This window comes from Alligator sinensis, unplaced genomic scaffold (genome assembly GCF_000455745.1).
Source record: "Alligator sinensis unplaced genomic scaffold, ASM45574v1 scaffold260_1, whole genome shotgun sequence".
Classification (NCBI taxonomy): domain Eukaryota; kingdom Metazoa; phylum Chordata; order Crocodylia; family Alligatoridae; genus Alligator; species Alligator sinensis.
Genome location: NW_005842431.1, coordinates 181182 through 199605, shown reverse-complemented (window position 1 = coordinate 199605; position 18424 = coordinate 181182). Strand labels below are relative to the sequence as shown.

Sequence of the window (18424 nt, the reverse complement as noted above, 5' to 3'; positions counted from 1 at the left end):
GCCTTCCGGTGCTGCGCCCATTTATCGCGGGGGCTCCCGGCCTGTGGGTGCGCCAAGCAGCCGTCTTCTCGGGTCCTGCCGGCACCTGTCCCGGCGAGGGAGGCGCGGCTCCTGCCGGCCTGTGCCCCGGGCGCGCACGCTGCCTGTGCTCGGGGCGGGCAGCCGCCCTGCGCAGTGGTGCTGGGGCCCCGGCCTGGGCGATCCCGGCCCTTCCTCAGGGAGATGGCGCGGTGGGGCCGGGTGCTGCTCCCATCGCAGGAGTTACAGCAGGTGCCTCGAGTCCAGTAGGCCAGTGTTTTGCAACCTTTTACGTAACAAGTACACACTAACTTCTGAAAATTTTAAGTACCCCAACACTCAATTTTCCAGGCGATTTTATATTTACTGACTAATGTGTGCTAAATGTTGGAAGAAAGGCTGTATATATAAGGCTGTGATATGACAGATGTCTGATCTGGTGTGGCTGGGGTTGCCACCTTTTACACCAGGGGTGCACAACTCAAGTATATACCTGGGCTAGAGGTGACGTTGCCCAAAGCTACGAGGGCTGGACCCAGTGCCGCATGCCCAATTATTACTGGGGAATTTAAAGCACCATGCAGTGTGTGGCGCACCAAATATTTTGCCATAGTTTTGAGAGGAAAAGAGGGTGAGAGAGACAAAGTGTTAGGGTACTCGCATACCCTCTGCCTGTGTCTCATACCCCCCGGGGTACACATACCACAGGTTGAGAAACTATGCACTAGGCCAGTGCTCATCAACCTTTTTTGTACCAGGACTCGTTTGTAAACGTGGAGGGCCGGTCCAGACCCACTGCACCTCCCAACCCCCTGCCCCAAGGGGGGGGGCAGTGGCTCCTGTCAGGGCAAAGCCACCGTTTCCCACCTTTTTCTCCTTTAAAGGAGGATCCATTTTTAAAGTTTGTTCACAACTCTCTCATATTCTTGTGACCCACGGGTTGCAAAACTGTGTGTTCATCTGCATGTTTTCTGCTGTTGAATTTGATCTGTTTTCCCCAGACCCCAGGGTCACCCAGGCTTTTGCACTGTGATAGCCTGGCCTTTCTGTGTGTTGGCCCCTCCTAACTCTGTCCTCAGCCCAATCCTACTTTAAGATCAGGATAATTATTAAAAATATTAAATGAGATCAGAAATGGATTCTTGAGGATCTCCACCAGTCAGCTCTGTTAAGCCCAATACTTCTCAGTTCAGTGCTATCCAGTGCTGTCTCCTCAAATCAGTTCCTTAAACACCTACAATTCCTCTAATCCCCCTGTCCTGTAGGCGCACCATATAAGTATGTTTACTGAAGTCGATAGATGGGAGGTACTGCATTTCTTTTGTTTAAAAAAAATTTAAATGTAGATGTCAGGTTGGTCTATGATCTATCTTTAGCAATCCCGTGTTGTGTTTTATTCCTATTTCTACTTACCTCTTACATTTTTAACTATTAATGTTATTTCCTTTACATTTTGTTATATATTCCACCCTAACAATAAAACAGTAGTTTTGCTAGGAGTGGATTTGTATAGGGTGGTTTGGGTAGGGATGAACCTGCCACAGGCATGGGGCTAGACTAGATGATTTAGGGAAGTGCCCTCTAGGCCTATTTTTCTATGATTTCTATGATAATACCAAAGCCAAACTAGCAAGCTTGTGGTTCCCCAGTTATTTTTTTTCTCTCTTCGTAAATATAGGTACTACATTTGCTATTCTTCAAACTTGGTACAAGGCAGTAGATTTGTTAAAAATGCTCGTGGTTTCAAGTGTCAGGTTTTTTTTCAAATTTCTAGGATGCAGATGATAATGTCCCTTTGCCTGAAGTGCCTTAAAGTTCATTGAATTTTGCTTCCACTTCAGTTGTGGAAATTGCCATTTCTATATATTCGTTCCCAACCTGCTTTGCCTGCATGTTCAAGATCATTGTCCTTACTGAAAACTGAGGCAAAATAATTCGTTTAGGATTTTGCCTGGAACTAGATTATCTCTAATCTGTATTTCATTGACGCTGCACAATGGCTCCATTACTTTTCTTGTTCTCTTAAGTTATGTGACTGAAGAAACTCTGGTGTTTAATATTCTTTGTAAGGCCTAATCCCAATTTGCAAATTTTGGCAATTCTTACTTTATTCCTACAGTTCTTGAGTCTCAGACAGCTTTCTTTTCTGGTCAATCTTTCTCCCCTCCCCAATTCCTTATAGGTGCTCTGCTTTTTCCTAGTGGTTTTTTGAGGTGCTTATTAATTCAGTTACACCTGGAGCCCTTCCTTATACTTTTTACCCCTTGCCTGTGGTACAGATTCTGGATTCCCAGGGGGACCAGTGACTGCATCAGTCTTTTGAGCCAACGATAATTCCCCAGACAAGTGAGTTTCCATGACATCTCTTCAGTGACATATGTGAGATTAATTTGGTTTCTTACTTCCATATAGACATGTTGCATGTTAGAACAGCACTCACCATCACAGCTGGCATCACTGTTTAAGTTACCATAGAATGGGTGAGAAATTTTTAGGCTGTGGATTCTGCCTTCTTGTGAGATGGATACCATTAGGTAGGATGTGCTGTTGTCTTTATTTTGTTCAAAGCTATAGGATTTCAGTCTCCAACAAGGCAGTTTGTAAATGTGCAGATCATTTGTGTGGATTTGAGGTTCGTAAGGAATGGACTTAACAGAACCAGCAGTGTGTAAACAAGGGGACAACTGCAGCTCGCTTAATTTCCCTGGAGAGGAGGAGTGATTCTGCCCAAAAAGTTCTGAACACACTGGGAGGCTCCTAGCCTGTTTTTTCATTCAGTATAACTTTCTGTAACTTTGTCCTATCTACTGCAGAACTTTCTAGTTCCAGCAATTCCTTTTCTTTTCTAGTAGCATTGCTTCATACCTCCTGCTAAGTGTCTGACAGGCAGTTGAGAGGAAGAGAACTTTCCATCCATGTTGTATTTCTTCCTACATTAAAATGGATTTAAGGTTAGGAATAAAAGGTCAATGTTTAGGGATAAAAAAAAAATACAGGGATGTAATTACCCTTCCAGCAACAGTTACAAAACCAGAAATTTAAAACTCAATTTTTTTTCAATTTCCCCTTTTTCAAGGTATCACTGCTGGGCGAATCTAAAGTTGTTCTGTCTAGGCTTAAACTCGACCTCTGTAGCAAGTGGTAAAAAGATTTGCTGCCTTATTTATGCTAGATATTTAGAACATACTAATTAGTATGTGCACATCACATCTTTAAATCCCACTGTAGGTAATACTAAAGTGAAGTTGAGCTGAGATGCGTAGATAGAGAGGGGCAGTCAGAGCAGAACTGCATGAAACAGTAATCAGGACTGTGGGGCTGGGAAATTAGGCCTAGAGTCCCAAATGGAACCAAAGCAACAATGTTCTAGGGCAGCAGCTGGTAACCCTCACAAGCTATCTCATGTGGCTTCAGCAGCATGGGACTTTGCCTGTGCCCATGCTGCAGCCAACCAGCTGGGAACTGTGTCCATATTGCTGCTTCTCTGTGCCCTCTACTCCCTGGTTGTGGCCTGGGTGCAGCTTCCAGCTGGTGGGAAATTGAGTTGGGGATGACCAGCCCGCTGGAATATGCATCTGTGTTGATATCATGTATATCTCTGGCCCCTGACTCTGGCATGGGTGCAGCTGGAAACTGGTAAGCCCCAGCGCAGCTCTCCACTAGCTGTGGAAGGGAAAGGAGTGGAGAGAGTGGCAGCTTGGGCACACCTTCCACAGCCCAGCCCTGGTGCAGGCACAGGTAAAACCCTGCAGCTCTTGGCTGGATCTAGTGGCTTTGTGGGCTGCATGTTGCTGACCTTTCTTTGCTCAGGGGACCTGAACCTGTTCAGCCTCCACAAGAGAAGGCTGAGGGGGGATCTAGTGGCCTGTTACAAACTAGTCAGAGGGGACCAGCAGGCAATGGGGGAGTCCCTGTTCCCCCGAGCACTACCAGGAGTGACAAGGAATAATGGTCACAAGCTGGCAGAGGGTAGATTCAGATTAGACATTAGGAGGCGCTACTTCACAGTCAGGGCGGCTAGGACCTGGAACCAACTTCCAAGCAAAATGGTGCTGGCTCCTACCCTGGGGGGCTTTAAGAGGAGGTTAGACGAACACCTTGCTGGGGTCGTTTGACCCCAGTACTTTTTCCTGCCCTGGAGGGGGTCAGGCTTGATGATCTGCTCAGGTCCCTTCCGCCCCTACCAGCTATGAAACTATGAGTCTTTCAAGCACCACTGCTCAAACTTAACATATGCCCATTGAACAGTTCAGAAGCAGTAACAACTGAGACTATATTCTTTTAAAGTAGTACCCTTGACATGAGACAATCTGCTGTCTCATTACAAGCAACGGAATTGTAGCATGCAAAATAACTATGAAGGGCAACAATCAGTTGAGATGATCTTATCATTCTATCTTTCGCTGAAGGAGAAAAAAGTATGATCATTATTCCTAACAGTTCTTCAGTTTTATCTATATGGACTTTAAGGAATCTGTTAAGATCATTTAGGGTAATAAAATGTCTGGCAGTGTCTTCAAGGGCTTATCTTGAATTTATTTCAACTCATTTGTAATTTCTCAAAACTTTGGTACTGTAATTTGGTGAGGACAGTGTCTTAAGTACAGAGGTAATATCTGCATTCAGTTCAAAACCCAGTTCAGCTATTAGCTGGATTTGTGTCTATTTCCTCTAGAAGATCACTTGTTATAATATTTTTTAAAATGCACAAAAGCCTTCAGCCAGGAAGTAAGTGAAACACTGCCTTAGCCACTCAATTGCCTTCTTTAAGTTCTAGCAGTTCCATGACAATCAGTTGCCACAGCTTCGTTTTCATTTGTTCCGTATCAGGAAGTTTACCATCTGGGTTCTTAGAGTTGCTCTGGCACATGATATTTGAACTCCTTAAGCTCATTTCTTGTAGGTCAGGCGTTCCATGATCCATATATAAATGCAGTTCTTTCCAAGGTCCTGCTATCACTCTTCCCATCTTCTTGCTGCATCTGCTATTATACTTCAGTCATCACCTCAGGCATTTCCTGCTGTTCCAGTCCTTCCCCTACAACTTGACAGCCCTGCCAGTACACCTAAAGCTATAGCATATCCCTCCTGGCTATTGTACTTGTGTCTTACCAATCATATACAATTGAAGCATGTAGTAATGCACAGAGGCTCTAGTTCTATGAAGGGACTAGGTACAAATACTAACTTACCATCATAACATCTCTTGAGGATAAATAGCATTAGCATTTCTCAGATGCAAAAAGAGAATGGTTATAGCTACAGTGTTCTGGAATGGCTGCTAATTGGGATGGGGGTGGGGGGGCTACTAATTTTGGAGATGCTTTCTGACTGCAGTTCCCCTGGACTTCACTTGTAGTTGTAGGTACTCTGAACCTTTCAAAACCAGGTCTCCAAACTAGGCATGCAAAAGTAGGGGCTGTTTTTTCTCCTTCATTTTTACTTCATCGTATTTGCCTACAATTGTTCTGCAAATTAGCATAGAACAGGGATTAGAAATTCCTAGGTATCTTGATCTGTCTACCAGACCACGCAGACTCCAAGGGCCACTGCAAGCTATCAAAGCTATCTTGAAACTTACCTAGTGTTGGTTGAAAAAGTAGCTTGCTTGCTCAGGGAAACAAGGTAGGAATGGAAAGTGTTGCTGTTGCTGGAAAATATTGTTACTAGCAGTAACAATTGCTGTTCACACAAGTGGCATGGGGGTTCTCCAGATGCTTTTTGTGCAAAGATGGTGATTAGCGAAGGCAAACATGCCACATCGTGGCCACTTCCCATATTTAGTCAATGGGATTTAGTTTGCAACTCCTGTAGTATATAAATCTAACAAATAGAAAATCATTTAATATCAACTTTCCACAGTCCCCTCTCCTCTCTCTCAACAACCACCTTGCACTGGCAGTGCCCTCATTTTACCTACTTTTACGCATGGCATGCCTAGAGGGTGTTGTTCGGGGTGTTTCAAGTCTTGTGTCTTGTAGGTGTATGCAAGTCTGAAGGATTTGAAGTGACAGTTCTGGGGCTTCCTAGGATTTATGTTGCCCAGGAACACAGGGGACTAGATTTGATGATCCAGGAGATCCTTTCTAGTTTTATGTACCTTGGAGAATCAGAGCTGTAAATCTCAAGTAGTATCACCTGCTTGGGAGTGACCTAGCTATGATCAAAGTGTTTCACAATAGCTCTTTTGGGAAACAATGCTTGAAAAAGGTATTTGGGGATCTTCAATGTGGCACAGGCTAAAGAAAGTAATTTGTGCTTTTGTAGCAAGATTGAGTCTCTGTTGCAAATCAAAGTACATACTAGGGCTGTGCAAAACAGCACCATTCTGCTTTGACTTTTTCGATGGAACAGTTTTGTTTCAAATTTCATTTCATTTCAAAAGCACTCTTTCATTTTATTTCAACTGTTTTGCTGTTTGTAGTTTCTAGCCTGATCTGGTTGAAACTTGCAGGGATGGTAGCCCCTTCTGAGGGCATGAAGCCTCCCAAGTTTCAAGGAGGTAGGTGCGGAGGTTTCTGGGAAACTGCAATTCAAGGTGTTGACAAGCAAAACTGTCACTTGCTGGGAGCGGCAGCCTCCTGTCATCTGGCAGGCAGATCTGGGGTCCTGCAACCCCAGGAGGGCTATGCTGGACTCCTCCTGGGGGTGCAGCACCTGATTTTCCTGCCAGATGACAGGAGGCTGCTGCTGCCACCTGGGACTGTTGCTGGGCGCAGCCCATACCCAGCAATGGGAAGAATGGTGCTGCCACTGGTCCCAGGCAGGTGGGCCCCTGATCTGCCTGCCAGATCACAGGAAGGTGCTTCTGTTTCCTGGAACTGGCGGCAGCACCAGTCTTCCCGGCGGTGGGTGTGGGCTGTGACCAGCACCAGTCCCAGCTGGCAGCAACAGCCTCCTGTGATCCGGCAGGCAGATCGGGGGCCTGCACCCCCAGGAGGAGTCCAGAAGAGCCCCACAGCTGTCCCGGGGGCGCAGGCGGACCCCCAGTCTGCCTGCCGGATGACAGGAGACTGCAGCTGCCAGCTGGGACCGGCACTGGACACAGCCCACACTGGGAAAATTGGTGCTGCCACTGGCCCCAGCCTGCAGTGACAACATGCTGTCATCAGGCGTGCATATCCAGAGGCCTGCACCTCTGGGAGGGCTGGGGGCTGTGCCAGAATCCTCTTGGGGGGCACGGCCCCTGGATCTGTGCCGGATCACAGGAGGCTGCTGCTGCCGGCTGGGCACTGAAGCCAGGTAAGCCTGGCTTCAAAACTCAAACCATTTCAAAACATGGGAGGGCTGGGGGCTGTGCCAGAATCCTCTTGGGGGGCACGGCCCCTGGATCTGTGCCGGATCACAGGAGGCTGCTGCTGCCGGCTGGGCACTGAAGCCAGGTAAGCCTGGCTTCAAAACTCAAACCATTTCAAAACATTTCGAGTGCCCTTGTTTCGTTTTGAAGCTATTTCGAAGGCTTTTGTTTTGTTTTGATTTCGCTGTTTCGAGCTCAGAATGCATCAAAACATCTAAACGAAACACCCGGTGAAATTTCGCACAGCCCTAGTATGTACAAATGCTCTACCATCAAAGTAGCTGGATAGATCAAAATATGTGGTAGCTGTCACACCCACCACAACCATGTACCGGCATTTTGAAGGGGCTCCTTCTGGAAGTTTTTTCCTTGGGAACAACGTTTGAGAGAGAACATTAGCAGAAGTGTTATGGGAGTATAATGACACACACTTCTCTCCCATTTCCTGAATAAAGACCGCACATGATCAAGGAAGTAAATAGCTGCTGTTCTCATCAGCCTGATCAAAGCAGTTACTAAGCATCAAGTAAATGTATTAATAAAACAGCCATATTCAAAGGACTAACATAATGTTAACATTACCTGTGGTAGTGCCAGGATACTATCTCAGCAACTTTATCATAGAAAATAAATGCAAAATACATTTCTGTAACAAAATCTGTCCATCTTACACAAACCAAGGGGTCTCACACAGCAGTTTCACCTCAAAGTGCTGTAGTAGTTTCTGTGAAAAAGCTCTGAAAGTAATGTCAGATGCTACAGAAGTTTATGCAAGAGGCAAGGCTTTCTTAGGGTGATATAATTTATTGGACCTATGTTTACATAGTTGGTCCAATAAAAGATACCACCCTAAGAAATCCTTGCCTCTTGCATAATTTCTGAAACATAACGGCTACAGCATAACTCTTACACTACATAAGTTTTAGTCACACAGCAAATGGTCTTAGCAACTCAAATGGCCTTCCCAAAAACTTACAAAAAATCCAAGGTATGCACGAACTACAGTAAATATCTTAAAGTGAAAGGCTAATTCAAGAGATGGTATATTTGAAGACCCCTTGCCTAGTAAAATGGAAATTGGATGTAACTTGAACTGTGTTAGCTCTGCAATAAGTAGAGGTATGAGCTTGGGATCATTTGGTCAAAAGCTTCCTGATATCAAATTTCTTCTTACTTAGAGTTTATTTTTAATTTTCAAAGTGCTGTAAATTCCTTGTGCGGAGTGAGGTTATTTGGAATACTGGAATGCTACAAAAGGAGCAAGAGTACTCAAGTGCGAAGGTGGAGCCTTTTTGCAACTTCTTGCCTCAGGAGCTGATTTTAAATTGCTCTAAACTAGGTGTATTGCTAGATTGTCTTGAAAATTACTATTCCACAACAGAGCTGGAATAGGCTTTGGCAGCCAGGGAGAAAGAGCATCTGCTGAGATGAATGGGTCAGTTCATATGTGTCAGAGCTATTGTGTCAGGCTGTATTCATCTACAGGAACAGTGCATCCAGCATTTATGCAGCAGGTTGGACTAGGTGACCCTTGAGATCCCTTCCAAGCCTACAACTCTTATCTGTAAAGTAGTGTTCTGATCTTTTAAAATAAAACCCATTAAGATGAATGGGCCACTTCGTACTTGTGGGTTCCTGCTCTTACAGGTTGTACAGAATCTGTTCTGCACTTAGCCCCTAAAAATGCCATGTGACATCTGAAAGTGCCTTTACTTTAGCTGCCTTCAGGTGCAGTATCTAGTGGTTAGTGAGATGCACATTGCTTTATTGTCCTCATGGCCCCTCATGGTGGGGCCAGGAACATAGATAGCACTATTGGTCGTTAATGGGAAGCATGGTGTTCCCAGGGAACATTTTTTTATGTCTAAGAGGTGCCCATCAGTCGCTATCACCATTTCACCCGCAAACAACTAAGGGAAATTTACTCCCTCAAGAGTGAGTTAACACAGAGTTTAGGTAGCTTGGCACTGCCTTGGACTCTTCAAGATGTCAGGCATACCTGTGCTAAAGCCACCGAAGAACGGGGAACTGTATCAGATGAGCCATGTCTTGCAACTTTAACTCTGCCTTCTCTATGCATTGCCCTGGCCTGTCCCTGGCAGACAGCATTCGAGTCTGTCTTTCAACAGAGCATGGGGCACTGACAGAGCCCTGTTGCGTACAACATGTCCCCTCACTAAAGCAAAAGGCACCTGTAGGGCTGGCTTTGTGAATACCAGCCAGCCAAAAATTCTGCCACTTAGCCTGCTCTGCCTAACAGGTGCTAATACTGGGGTACTTTATTAACCCTTAATCTTTACTTTAACTGTTGCTTCTGTGACACACCCTTTTTGTCACGCACTGTCATGTCTGCTACAGATTTCTGCAGCAAGAGCAAAATAGTTGTGGTTGCTCACTTACAAAACCCACATGGCTCAGTGCAGAAATAAAACCCTTTGGTGCAGAGGCATCTTTCGTCTAGCAGCCTGAACTGTTGGAACCTGCTGCATGTAATGGCTGCACTGCCCTATAGCTGTCACCAAGTATGATGCACAGCCAGAAGTGCATGTAGACAAAAGTTGAAATACCAGGTCTGTGGGACAAAGCGGCCTGCTTCCTGGTCTCTATAACAGAGGTGTCAAAATCACTGTTGCCACTGGGCCAGATCCAGACCTGGCAGCAGCAGCGTAGCAAATGGCAGCAGTCTGGGGAGTAATGCAGCTATTCCTTGCGCCCCTCCACTGTTGACATGCACCGACTGACTGGGGCTCTGTTGCTGGACTTCAGTGGTAGATTCTGCCCCTACTGGCCCCATCCGTAAATTCCCTGCCCCTCTGGGAGCCCTGCAGGGTGAATGAAACAACTCACTGGGCTGGATCCAGCCCACAGGCTATATGTTTGAACCCCTGCTCTATAGGCTCGTGTTGCAGCCATCACAACAGTATCCAAGTATCTTCTAGTAATGCATTAAGCAGCATTAACCAACTTGTCTCTTGTTTACGGGAATGTTTTGGAATTTTATTATATCCACAGGCATGTCAAAGAAACATGCTTGTAGCTACAGATGGTGAAGTTTGCAAAAGTCATGAATTCCTGTTAGATCATTCTGGTCATAGGCCCTAGAGAAGCCCTGTCATTCTGTGTGTTCTTTTATAATGTAGCCCTGGCTGAAATACACCTCCAGTCTATCCTCAGCTGTTCTGGCTAGCCCTGAGAGTCACGGTTAAGGTTGCAGACTGGACTGGCATGAGCTACTCCATTTCTATAGGTTTCAGTGTTGATGCATTTCATGTTGTGGAAGGGTACAATGCACTGCCAAAACAATCTTAACTGTACACTGATGAAGTTTTTGGGCAGTGAACCATCTAATTATATGATCATACGCTCTTTATTCTATGGGATTGTCATGATGTAAGTCACTGGCCTGGGACTCAGGGCTGGGTTCTGTCCCTGGCTCTTCTACAGACTTCTTATGTCATATGGGCAAGTCACTCAACCAAAGTTTGCAGAGGCAGCCACTAATGATTACTTTGTGGTTGGGTTTGTAATTAGAGCCATGTTACAAATGAGAATGATGTACCTCATGTTTTAAATCAAAACTTAAAATAAGGAAAAACATTAATCACAATATACACAGAAACTAATACTTCAACATTTTTAGCATAATCATGCAGGATGAAATGTTTATTCCTGTTCGGTATGTTCCATTTGTCAGAGGCTGAACTGTTCTGTTACACGTGGGTCATCACTGTCAGGAAAAAGTTTACTTTCTTTACATAATTACGAAGAAAAAAAAACATTGATTTTGACCTGTACAAATCTGCACCTTTGAAACTGCCACCCTGCATGCAAATTCTCACAGTATTGAAGGAGAAGAGATCTTTTTTCTACATAACTCAAGCATATACTTTTAAAACCTCCCAGGAAATTCTGGCACAGATCTATCTTTGTTAAGGCCAACCATCAGCAAGTCCCCAAAATTTCCAGTGAGTACAGTAGCAGTATACAAATTGTATTCCTCACCATCCAGTCACAATACAACACTAACTGACCATCTGCTTCCCCATGCACACAGGTCATCAGTTCACTGCTGCACAAACATCTAAGGTATGATGATGTTGCAGAGAACTGTTACATAGCAATAATAAGCAATGGGTAATCTCTGGGTCTTCTATACAGAGGGCTAGTCTCAGTGAATGGCAAGTATACAGATAAAATAACGTCATGTGACATTCCCTTGTTTTTAAGGGCTTGTATGGATGTCTCTGCCTCTTAACTTTTACACGTTAACATTTTTTCTCTCTGGAAACACCTAGTCTGGAACACCCTGCTCTGGTTAGTTAACTCACTGTGCCACTGATACAGGTTTTGCTCTTTTCAGGGAAAGAAGTATCATTTGTTCAAGACCACCTATTATTTGCATCTTTGAGAAAAGCACATGAATTTAGGAAAACTTGGGTCTAGTAATAGTCTTAACTGTGTGATGATGACTTGTTTTGCTCCAAGGCAGCGGTTCTCAGGGTGCTGCAGCACCCTGGGATGTCATGAGACCCCTGTCAGGGTTGCTGTAATGCAGATGCCACCATGTGGTTGCAGGGACCAGGTAAAATTGCCCCTTGGGCAGGGCAGCAGTATGCACATGCTCCTCTTGCATTAGGTAGAGTCGAATCAGGCTGCAGCTCTCCCTATGGCTCCCTCCCTATTCTTCCTGGAAACAGGCACATAGGACAGTTCTGCCTGCCTCTGTTGCTGGAAGATGCTGTGATGTCAGGCCGGGAAGGGCTGGAACATGAGCTTGCTGTCCTTCCTGCTTTAGGCTTACCAGAGTAATCTAATGCAGCAGGAACACAAGCATGTGCCACAGCCCTTCCCAGTCTGGCTGCACAGCAGGAGCACGGGAAAGTTTTACCTGGAGGTGGCAACACCTGGTTGAGCATCTCTGAAGCAAGTTGAACACAACAGTTGTTCTCAATCAGGGCTGCCACCACATTCAGAAAACTTGGGGAGGGACTCTGACAAGGTTGAGAACTGCTCTTACAGTTAGGAAGTTTTGTTTTTTCTTAACAGTTGTTTGATTGGACATGGGTGATTTGACATCTATCAGTTTGTGGCTTTGCAGCTCCATTTCTGTTTTTAAACATGTTCCCCCTGGTTGTGAGACCCTCAGGAAGAAGAGGGAACTGACTGAATTTACAACAGAAACAATGATACAGATGGGCACCAAAGATTGTCAGATGCACAGAGGAAAGAAACTGCATTTCCGGGACCACTTCCAGGAGCCTCAGGCACACAACATACGCAGCAGAGCAATTTAACACATTTTTAAGGGGTTTCTTTCAGCAGCAGAAACTGGGAGATCCCAATTGGGGAGTGGAGAGTGAGTTCAAAGGCAAAATATGAAGGGAGAACAGCTTCAGCTTCACCTTCACAACAGTCTTGTTTTCTATTAGTGAATGAGGATTGCTACAGAAGGATGAAACTTCTAGGAGACAGAAAGTTTAAAACTGGAGGGAAGTCTCATCCTGGCTCCTCTTCAAGGATTAACCATGACTGCCAGGATACCACTGAGTATTCCTATCCTAGAGCATAGGTACGCTGGGAAAGCAACACATGGGGTGGGGTGGGGTGGAGGAAGAGGTCCATGCTTCCTAGGAGCTGTGGAGAAGTCTGAGACTTAAAGGGCTCACAAATGACTATCAGCTGGGGGGAGAGAAGAGTTTTGTGGTTGGATCTCAGTTGTAAAGTCCCATCTTTCTATCCCCTTTAACATGCCTTCCTCTGTTCTACACCAGGCAGATGGGCAAGGAAACATGACTAACACACTCAACCACTCTGCCATGACTGCAGTTGGTCAGAGCCTGGTGCAGCCCTGTCTGCCTCTTAATATTGATAAGGGGCAGTGCTCAGATATCTAAATAGACTGAGCCACCTGCACTTGTCTGCTGCTCAAGGCATGGGAGAAAGCAAAGGTTTTTGCATTCTGTCACCAAAGAACTGCCTCTCGTTTCCCATGCATAACCTAGATTCCTATCAGTAATCTCAGGTCTGGATAGCAGCAGCCTTAAGAGTTAGGGCAGCATCCAATCCAATCTTTCTTGTTCCCACCATGCTGAACCAACACCCTTTTAGAGGATGGATTTCCAGGCTCAGTCTCTGCCTGCTGGCTATTATTTTTCTAGGTTTATGCAAGATCCTTTTAGCTTTTATGGAGTTCAGAGAAGGGAGAAATCTACTTTTGCCTTTCAAAGAAGAGGCACTAACATTGTTTAAGGTGACAAGTTAAGGCCAAATAGTGAAAGCAGACTTTGCTCTGAAAGCACAAAGTTCTTGAATCCAGTCACCCCAATTACTGTTACTGTCCTGGTTCTTTGCAGGACATCCCACAGCCCAAAGGACACATTTCTGCAATTAGTTCTTGTCCTGGCTTTCAGTCCTGCCATGTCCAAGTTGCCAACACACCTGAAGAATGCCTGTTTCAGAACAGCCTATCACTAACTTAAAGCAAGTATAGAATAAGTGTTCCCAATACAATTCCATTTGAGTTGATGCTGTTGTTTGAAAACTGAGCTACAACATAAACACCAGCTATCTGAGATATGGAGGACCTCTGCCAGTTGATGGAAGTTACATTTTTCCTTCTGGAAAGAACGTAAGGGATGACTAGTAAGAACTCCAGCCACTCCCCTCCCCATCATCCTTCCCAGGGTCACATGCTGGGACTGCACAGCTTTCCTCATGTCCCTGAGCACTGCAGAAAGCTCAGTATGGTGGAAGAAAGGGGTTAAAGCTTTACTAGATGCTGGTTCCCACAAGTACAAGCCAGCCTGCACATTGGTATCCAAGAGTCTGGCTCATACCACTAATATTGGGAATATAGAGCCAGCTGCTGTGGCTCTAAGACCCATTATTTGAGTGGCTGAGGTTCATGTTCTTGGTCAGAAGAAGGTTTCTTTGGCAAAAGAACAAGCCTTAAGATAACCCTGGCTCTGAACCCTTCCACAAAGAGCTTTGTGTGCTGGGATTTCCATTAGATTGCAAGACTGATGTGGAGACCACAGAGTTGAGGCAAGAACCTCATGATCAGCTGCTACTGCATGCCCTTAAAGAAGATGGCCCAAATGCATTCCTGTGCTATTCTCAGACAGGTTTTTGACACAGGTCTGCACCCTGCAACTCACTAACACAAAGGAGCTGTTGGTGGGTGAGTTATAAGCAGAAAAATACTCACTCTCCAGCTGTTGCCCCTGCCATGTTGCTGACACCCTATACAAGTTGGGCCTATCGTCGTCCTTGTTCCATACACACATGGCTTCCTTCTCAGCTTCATGCAGATGGCGAGGCAAGGAACAGGCATTTCTCCTGACAGCTCCATTGGTGGGGCTCAGTTTGGGTGGTTGGCTGCCTCTGGTGCTTGCACTGGCAACTGCCTGCATTGACATGGAGGTGGGTGCGTGGGTTAGTTCTGTATGTTACAGAAGCCAGACTGTTGAATACCTAGAACCCACAGCGAGAAGAGTCCTTTGTGTGGTGGCCTTTTGCTTGCTGGGGCCTTTATATGTTACTGCATCGCAGAACAACAGTCACTATTCACACACTTGGCATCAGCACTGGGAGACCCGTGAGCCCCCTATATTCCCAGGCTGGATGTGAGGACACTACAGGTAGTCCTGTTGGAAGTTTTGCTAGAGAAATTTGACAATTTGGCTATCTAGCCCTGGGAGATTCAGCATCCCTGCATTACAGGTGGGCAGGTACAGAGAGGTACAACTTGATCTGCCAGAGGACCCAGACAAAGGGCTGAGCAGGAAGTAGCCCTCCTGCTCTACTAACAAACCCATGCTAGCATAGCCCAGAGCCCTAGAACTCCCCAATCCCGACTCCCTGCTGCCTGCAACGCTGTCACAAAATGACACCTTCACTCATTAAAGGTTTATTTTTATTTCTGAATTTAAATCAAAATTAGCCATTCTCTGTAATTACATTATATATAGATTTATAGAGACTTTATAGAAAAGGATTTTTTGCTTTTGTTTTTCTGCAAAAAAATTCTGTAAATAAAAAATTAAATTAAAAAACCAAAAAAAAAGGTGGCAGCTTCTGTCTGTGTGTCCCTCTGTCTGGTCCTCCTTTCCATGCCCTCTACACAGCACACCTTAAGAACCAGCTAAGCCCCAGGGGAAGGCTCCAATCTGGGTCCCTGCATAATGCTGTGTGCTCCCTGCAGCCAACACCAGCAGGAGGCACTTGGAGCTGAAAAGAAGAAATGCCAGCAGAATATATTAATATCTATGTCTTGTTTTATTAAGTCCTGGGGACTCCAAGCATTGAATGGGGACAATCCCCATAGCAAAGGAGCTCCCAAGAAGAAATAACAGCGTCAAAGTGCATGTCCATCCCAGGAAGGCCAAGCAGCCTGCAAGCTACTGGAAGGCAAGTAGAAGAGGAGTCCTGATGCAGCCTTCACATGCCAATCTTATCTCCGGCAGGGGGTGCATGAACTCCAGCTCCACCCAGCAAGTTCAAATAGAGAAGCAAGGTAGGAGAGGAGTGCCCAAGGCCCCAATCCCCAGAGAGACTGTGGCATCATGTATGCAGCAGCCTCCTCTAGCCCAGTGTCCGGGTGTGAGGGAAAGCTGTGCTCTGTAAGGCAGTGAATGGGCTGTGCGAGCTGCTGGGGAGGTCCTAATACTGCTCGTTGTTCCAAAGGGCTGGGAGCTGCGTCAGGCCATGACACGCTGGGTCTGGACCAGTCCATGTGAGCCTAGGGCAGCTCGACGGTGCCTCTGCCCCAAAGGGATCAGGGTAAGTAAGTACTGGCATCTCTCAGAAAGCCGTGCTGGCCATGCTGCCTGGGGCAAAGATCCTTGGTAAGCTGTCCAGGGTTTCCTCCAGCCGGCGGTGAGCAGACTTACCATCCTCCCCTGCAAAAATAAGCCACAGTCAGCCATCAACACCAGCTGTGGGCCCTGCCTGGCCAATAAGCTGTCTTCCAAGATGCAGCCATGGGTTGTGGCCAACCTAAACCCTCTACACCCTGGTGTCTCAGCAGAGCAATGAAGAGCAAAGACTATGCTAGATGTATTCTCATTTCCCCAGTGTTCAACTCTCCAGGAACACAGAGTTTGCAACAGCCAGCTTCAGGCTAAGGACATTTCTAGACCGCAGCAGCAGAGTGCTCAGTCTCACCACCAAGGAAATACTGGTAGGTCCTGCCCACCTGTTCCTATTCCATGTATGTCAGCCCTGGAATTGGGCACCAGGGATGCCGTGGTGCCATACTCAAAGCTTGGATTTCTAGCATGCTTAAAAGCAATGCTCCCAGGCCATCCTCACTTCACTTCCAGGGTTGACATGGGTGGAGCAAGTGGGTGGTGCTTATTTCCTTGATGGCGAGGCTGAGACCTCTGCTGCCCTGATGCAGACATATCCTAAGGGTCTTGGGGTTTTGATGTTCAAATTAAGTTTAATCTTGAATAATTTAATCTGTGGAGGTGGGCCAGAGACCTAAGATACTGTTTTCCAGGAGCCATAGTCTCCACCACCTCAGCTAAGGAAAGAAACCTTTCTTTCATCTGGTGTTATCTGTAGCCACCAGAGGGCAGCAGTCTTACAAACACGTGCACGTGAGCAGGCCAAGGGCATTCAGCAGCCGTGACAAGACAGGTTTGGTCATGACATCGTGCACGATGTGCCCACGCAAAGCGGGAGCGTCACAGAGACTGGGGGCCACAGACAGCAAAGACAGGTGTTTAAAAAAAATAAAAAGATGGCACGGCCAACAGGATCCAAAACAGACAATCGTGAGCAAAGCAGCAGGAGCAGGGAGGGGACACGACTCCGGCTAACACATCCCAACCTGTGTGGCTGCTCTCCTGACCCGGAAGCCTAGTTAGCCAATCAGATGGTTCTTTCAGTGCCGTCTAATAAATGATAATAAATAACAAGGACACTTAGCAATGCAGGTTTCTGGAGCACCTGAACAGCATCAGCTCACAGGCCATCCTGCCTGCAGGGTGATGGAGCCCTGTGTCAGCTCTTACCCCAAGCAGGTCCTAGGATGGCTCCCACACAAGGGGAGGGGAAAGCCCTGGCGGCACAGCAGGGCTCTGCTATAGGACTGTGTGTGAAGCCAGGAATGGAACCAAGGCCTCTGCCACATTCAGCCAGCCAGTCCTTCCACCAGGCGAGCTAGCCCAGGCAGTGCTGGGGCACAGAGCCCTGCAAGCAGACTTGTGGGCTCTAGAAGGCCCTGTCTGCCACTGGAGCCATCTGCTGTGGGGCTGAGGGTGGGGAAGGGAATAGCAGAGTGCTCACCACACAGCATCAGGCTTTGCTTGGCTGCTTCCCGCACATCTTCCTTGTCAGTTTGGCACAGATACACCAGCTGCTCAATGCTCTCTTTGGCCTGTTGGGAGAGGAATGCAAAGCACTGAGCACATCCTACCACCTGCCACCACTGCCTTGGCTGTGGGCATGGCCCTGCCCTGGTCTCTGGGAGAGGATGCACCAAAGCAGGCAGCATACACAAGGGGCTGAGAATACTGGCACTGCATGGGAACAGGCCCCTCCCACCCTGCCCCCTTGCCACCCCATGGGCAGCAGGCTGGTTCTAGTAGTATGAGGGACCCGGGGGACCAGGCCCAGTGCCACCTGAAGACCTCCATTCTTTTCCCCCTTCAGGGGAGGGGATGGGAGATGAAGGGCTCCACCATAGTTTTCTCAGAGCTGCATGTGCAGGTCCAGGCCCCACTCCAGGCCTCTCCTGCTGCCTGCTCAGGAAAATGACTGAGGCTGGGTCTGAGCTTCCTCCCAGTTCCTCTCCATGTTCAGACAGCTAGCACATTTTGGAATTTCTGGGAGGGGGGCAGTGCCACTTCATTCATTCCCTCTGCAGACCCACTCATGTCCACCCATGCCTCCCTTGGGCTGTTTTCTTCCCTTGCTCCAGCCTTGCCTCTTGGCCTTGGCTGGAGACCAAAGGACTTGGGTGGGAGGTTCCTGAGTCTATTCATGCCCTTCCTTCAGTACTGCACTCCCCTGTGCCAGGTGCAGCCAGGCTGTCTGTAGCACTCGGAGTCCAGCACACAGGATGCTGCTGCCATGCAGTCTCTCCTTTGCCCAGGAGGCACT

General features: G+C 46.8%; 1 protein-coding gene across 14 annotated transcripts in view; it reads right to left on the bottom strand.

Annotated features, from left to right (window-relative positions):
- Window positions 1-7399: 7399 nt before the first annotated feature.
- The window catches only part of RIPOR1 (RHO family interacting cell polarization regulator 1), a 132125-nt gene continuing 121100 nt past the window's right edge, over window positions 7400-18424 (bottom strand). For 9 of the 14 annotated variants that reach the window (XM_025211819.1, XM_025211814.1, XM_025211820.1 and 6 more), the window contains 2 exons: window positions 17609-17699; window positions 7400-14721 (listed from right to left, as the gene is read on the bottom strand). In XM_025211819.1, coding sequence (XP_025067604.1) covers window positions 14618-14721; window positions 17609-17699 — 195 coding nt within the window. In that variant the 3' untranslated portion in view covers window positions 7400-14617. Of the gene's footprint in view, window positions 14722-15233; window positions 16216-17150; window positions 17215-17608; window positions 17700-18424 lie in introns of those variants that run through there. The other 5 variants (XM_014523009.2, XM_025211812.1, XR_003095632.1 and 2 more) reach the window with 4 other exon arrangements.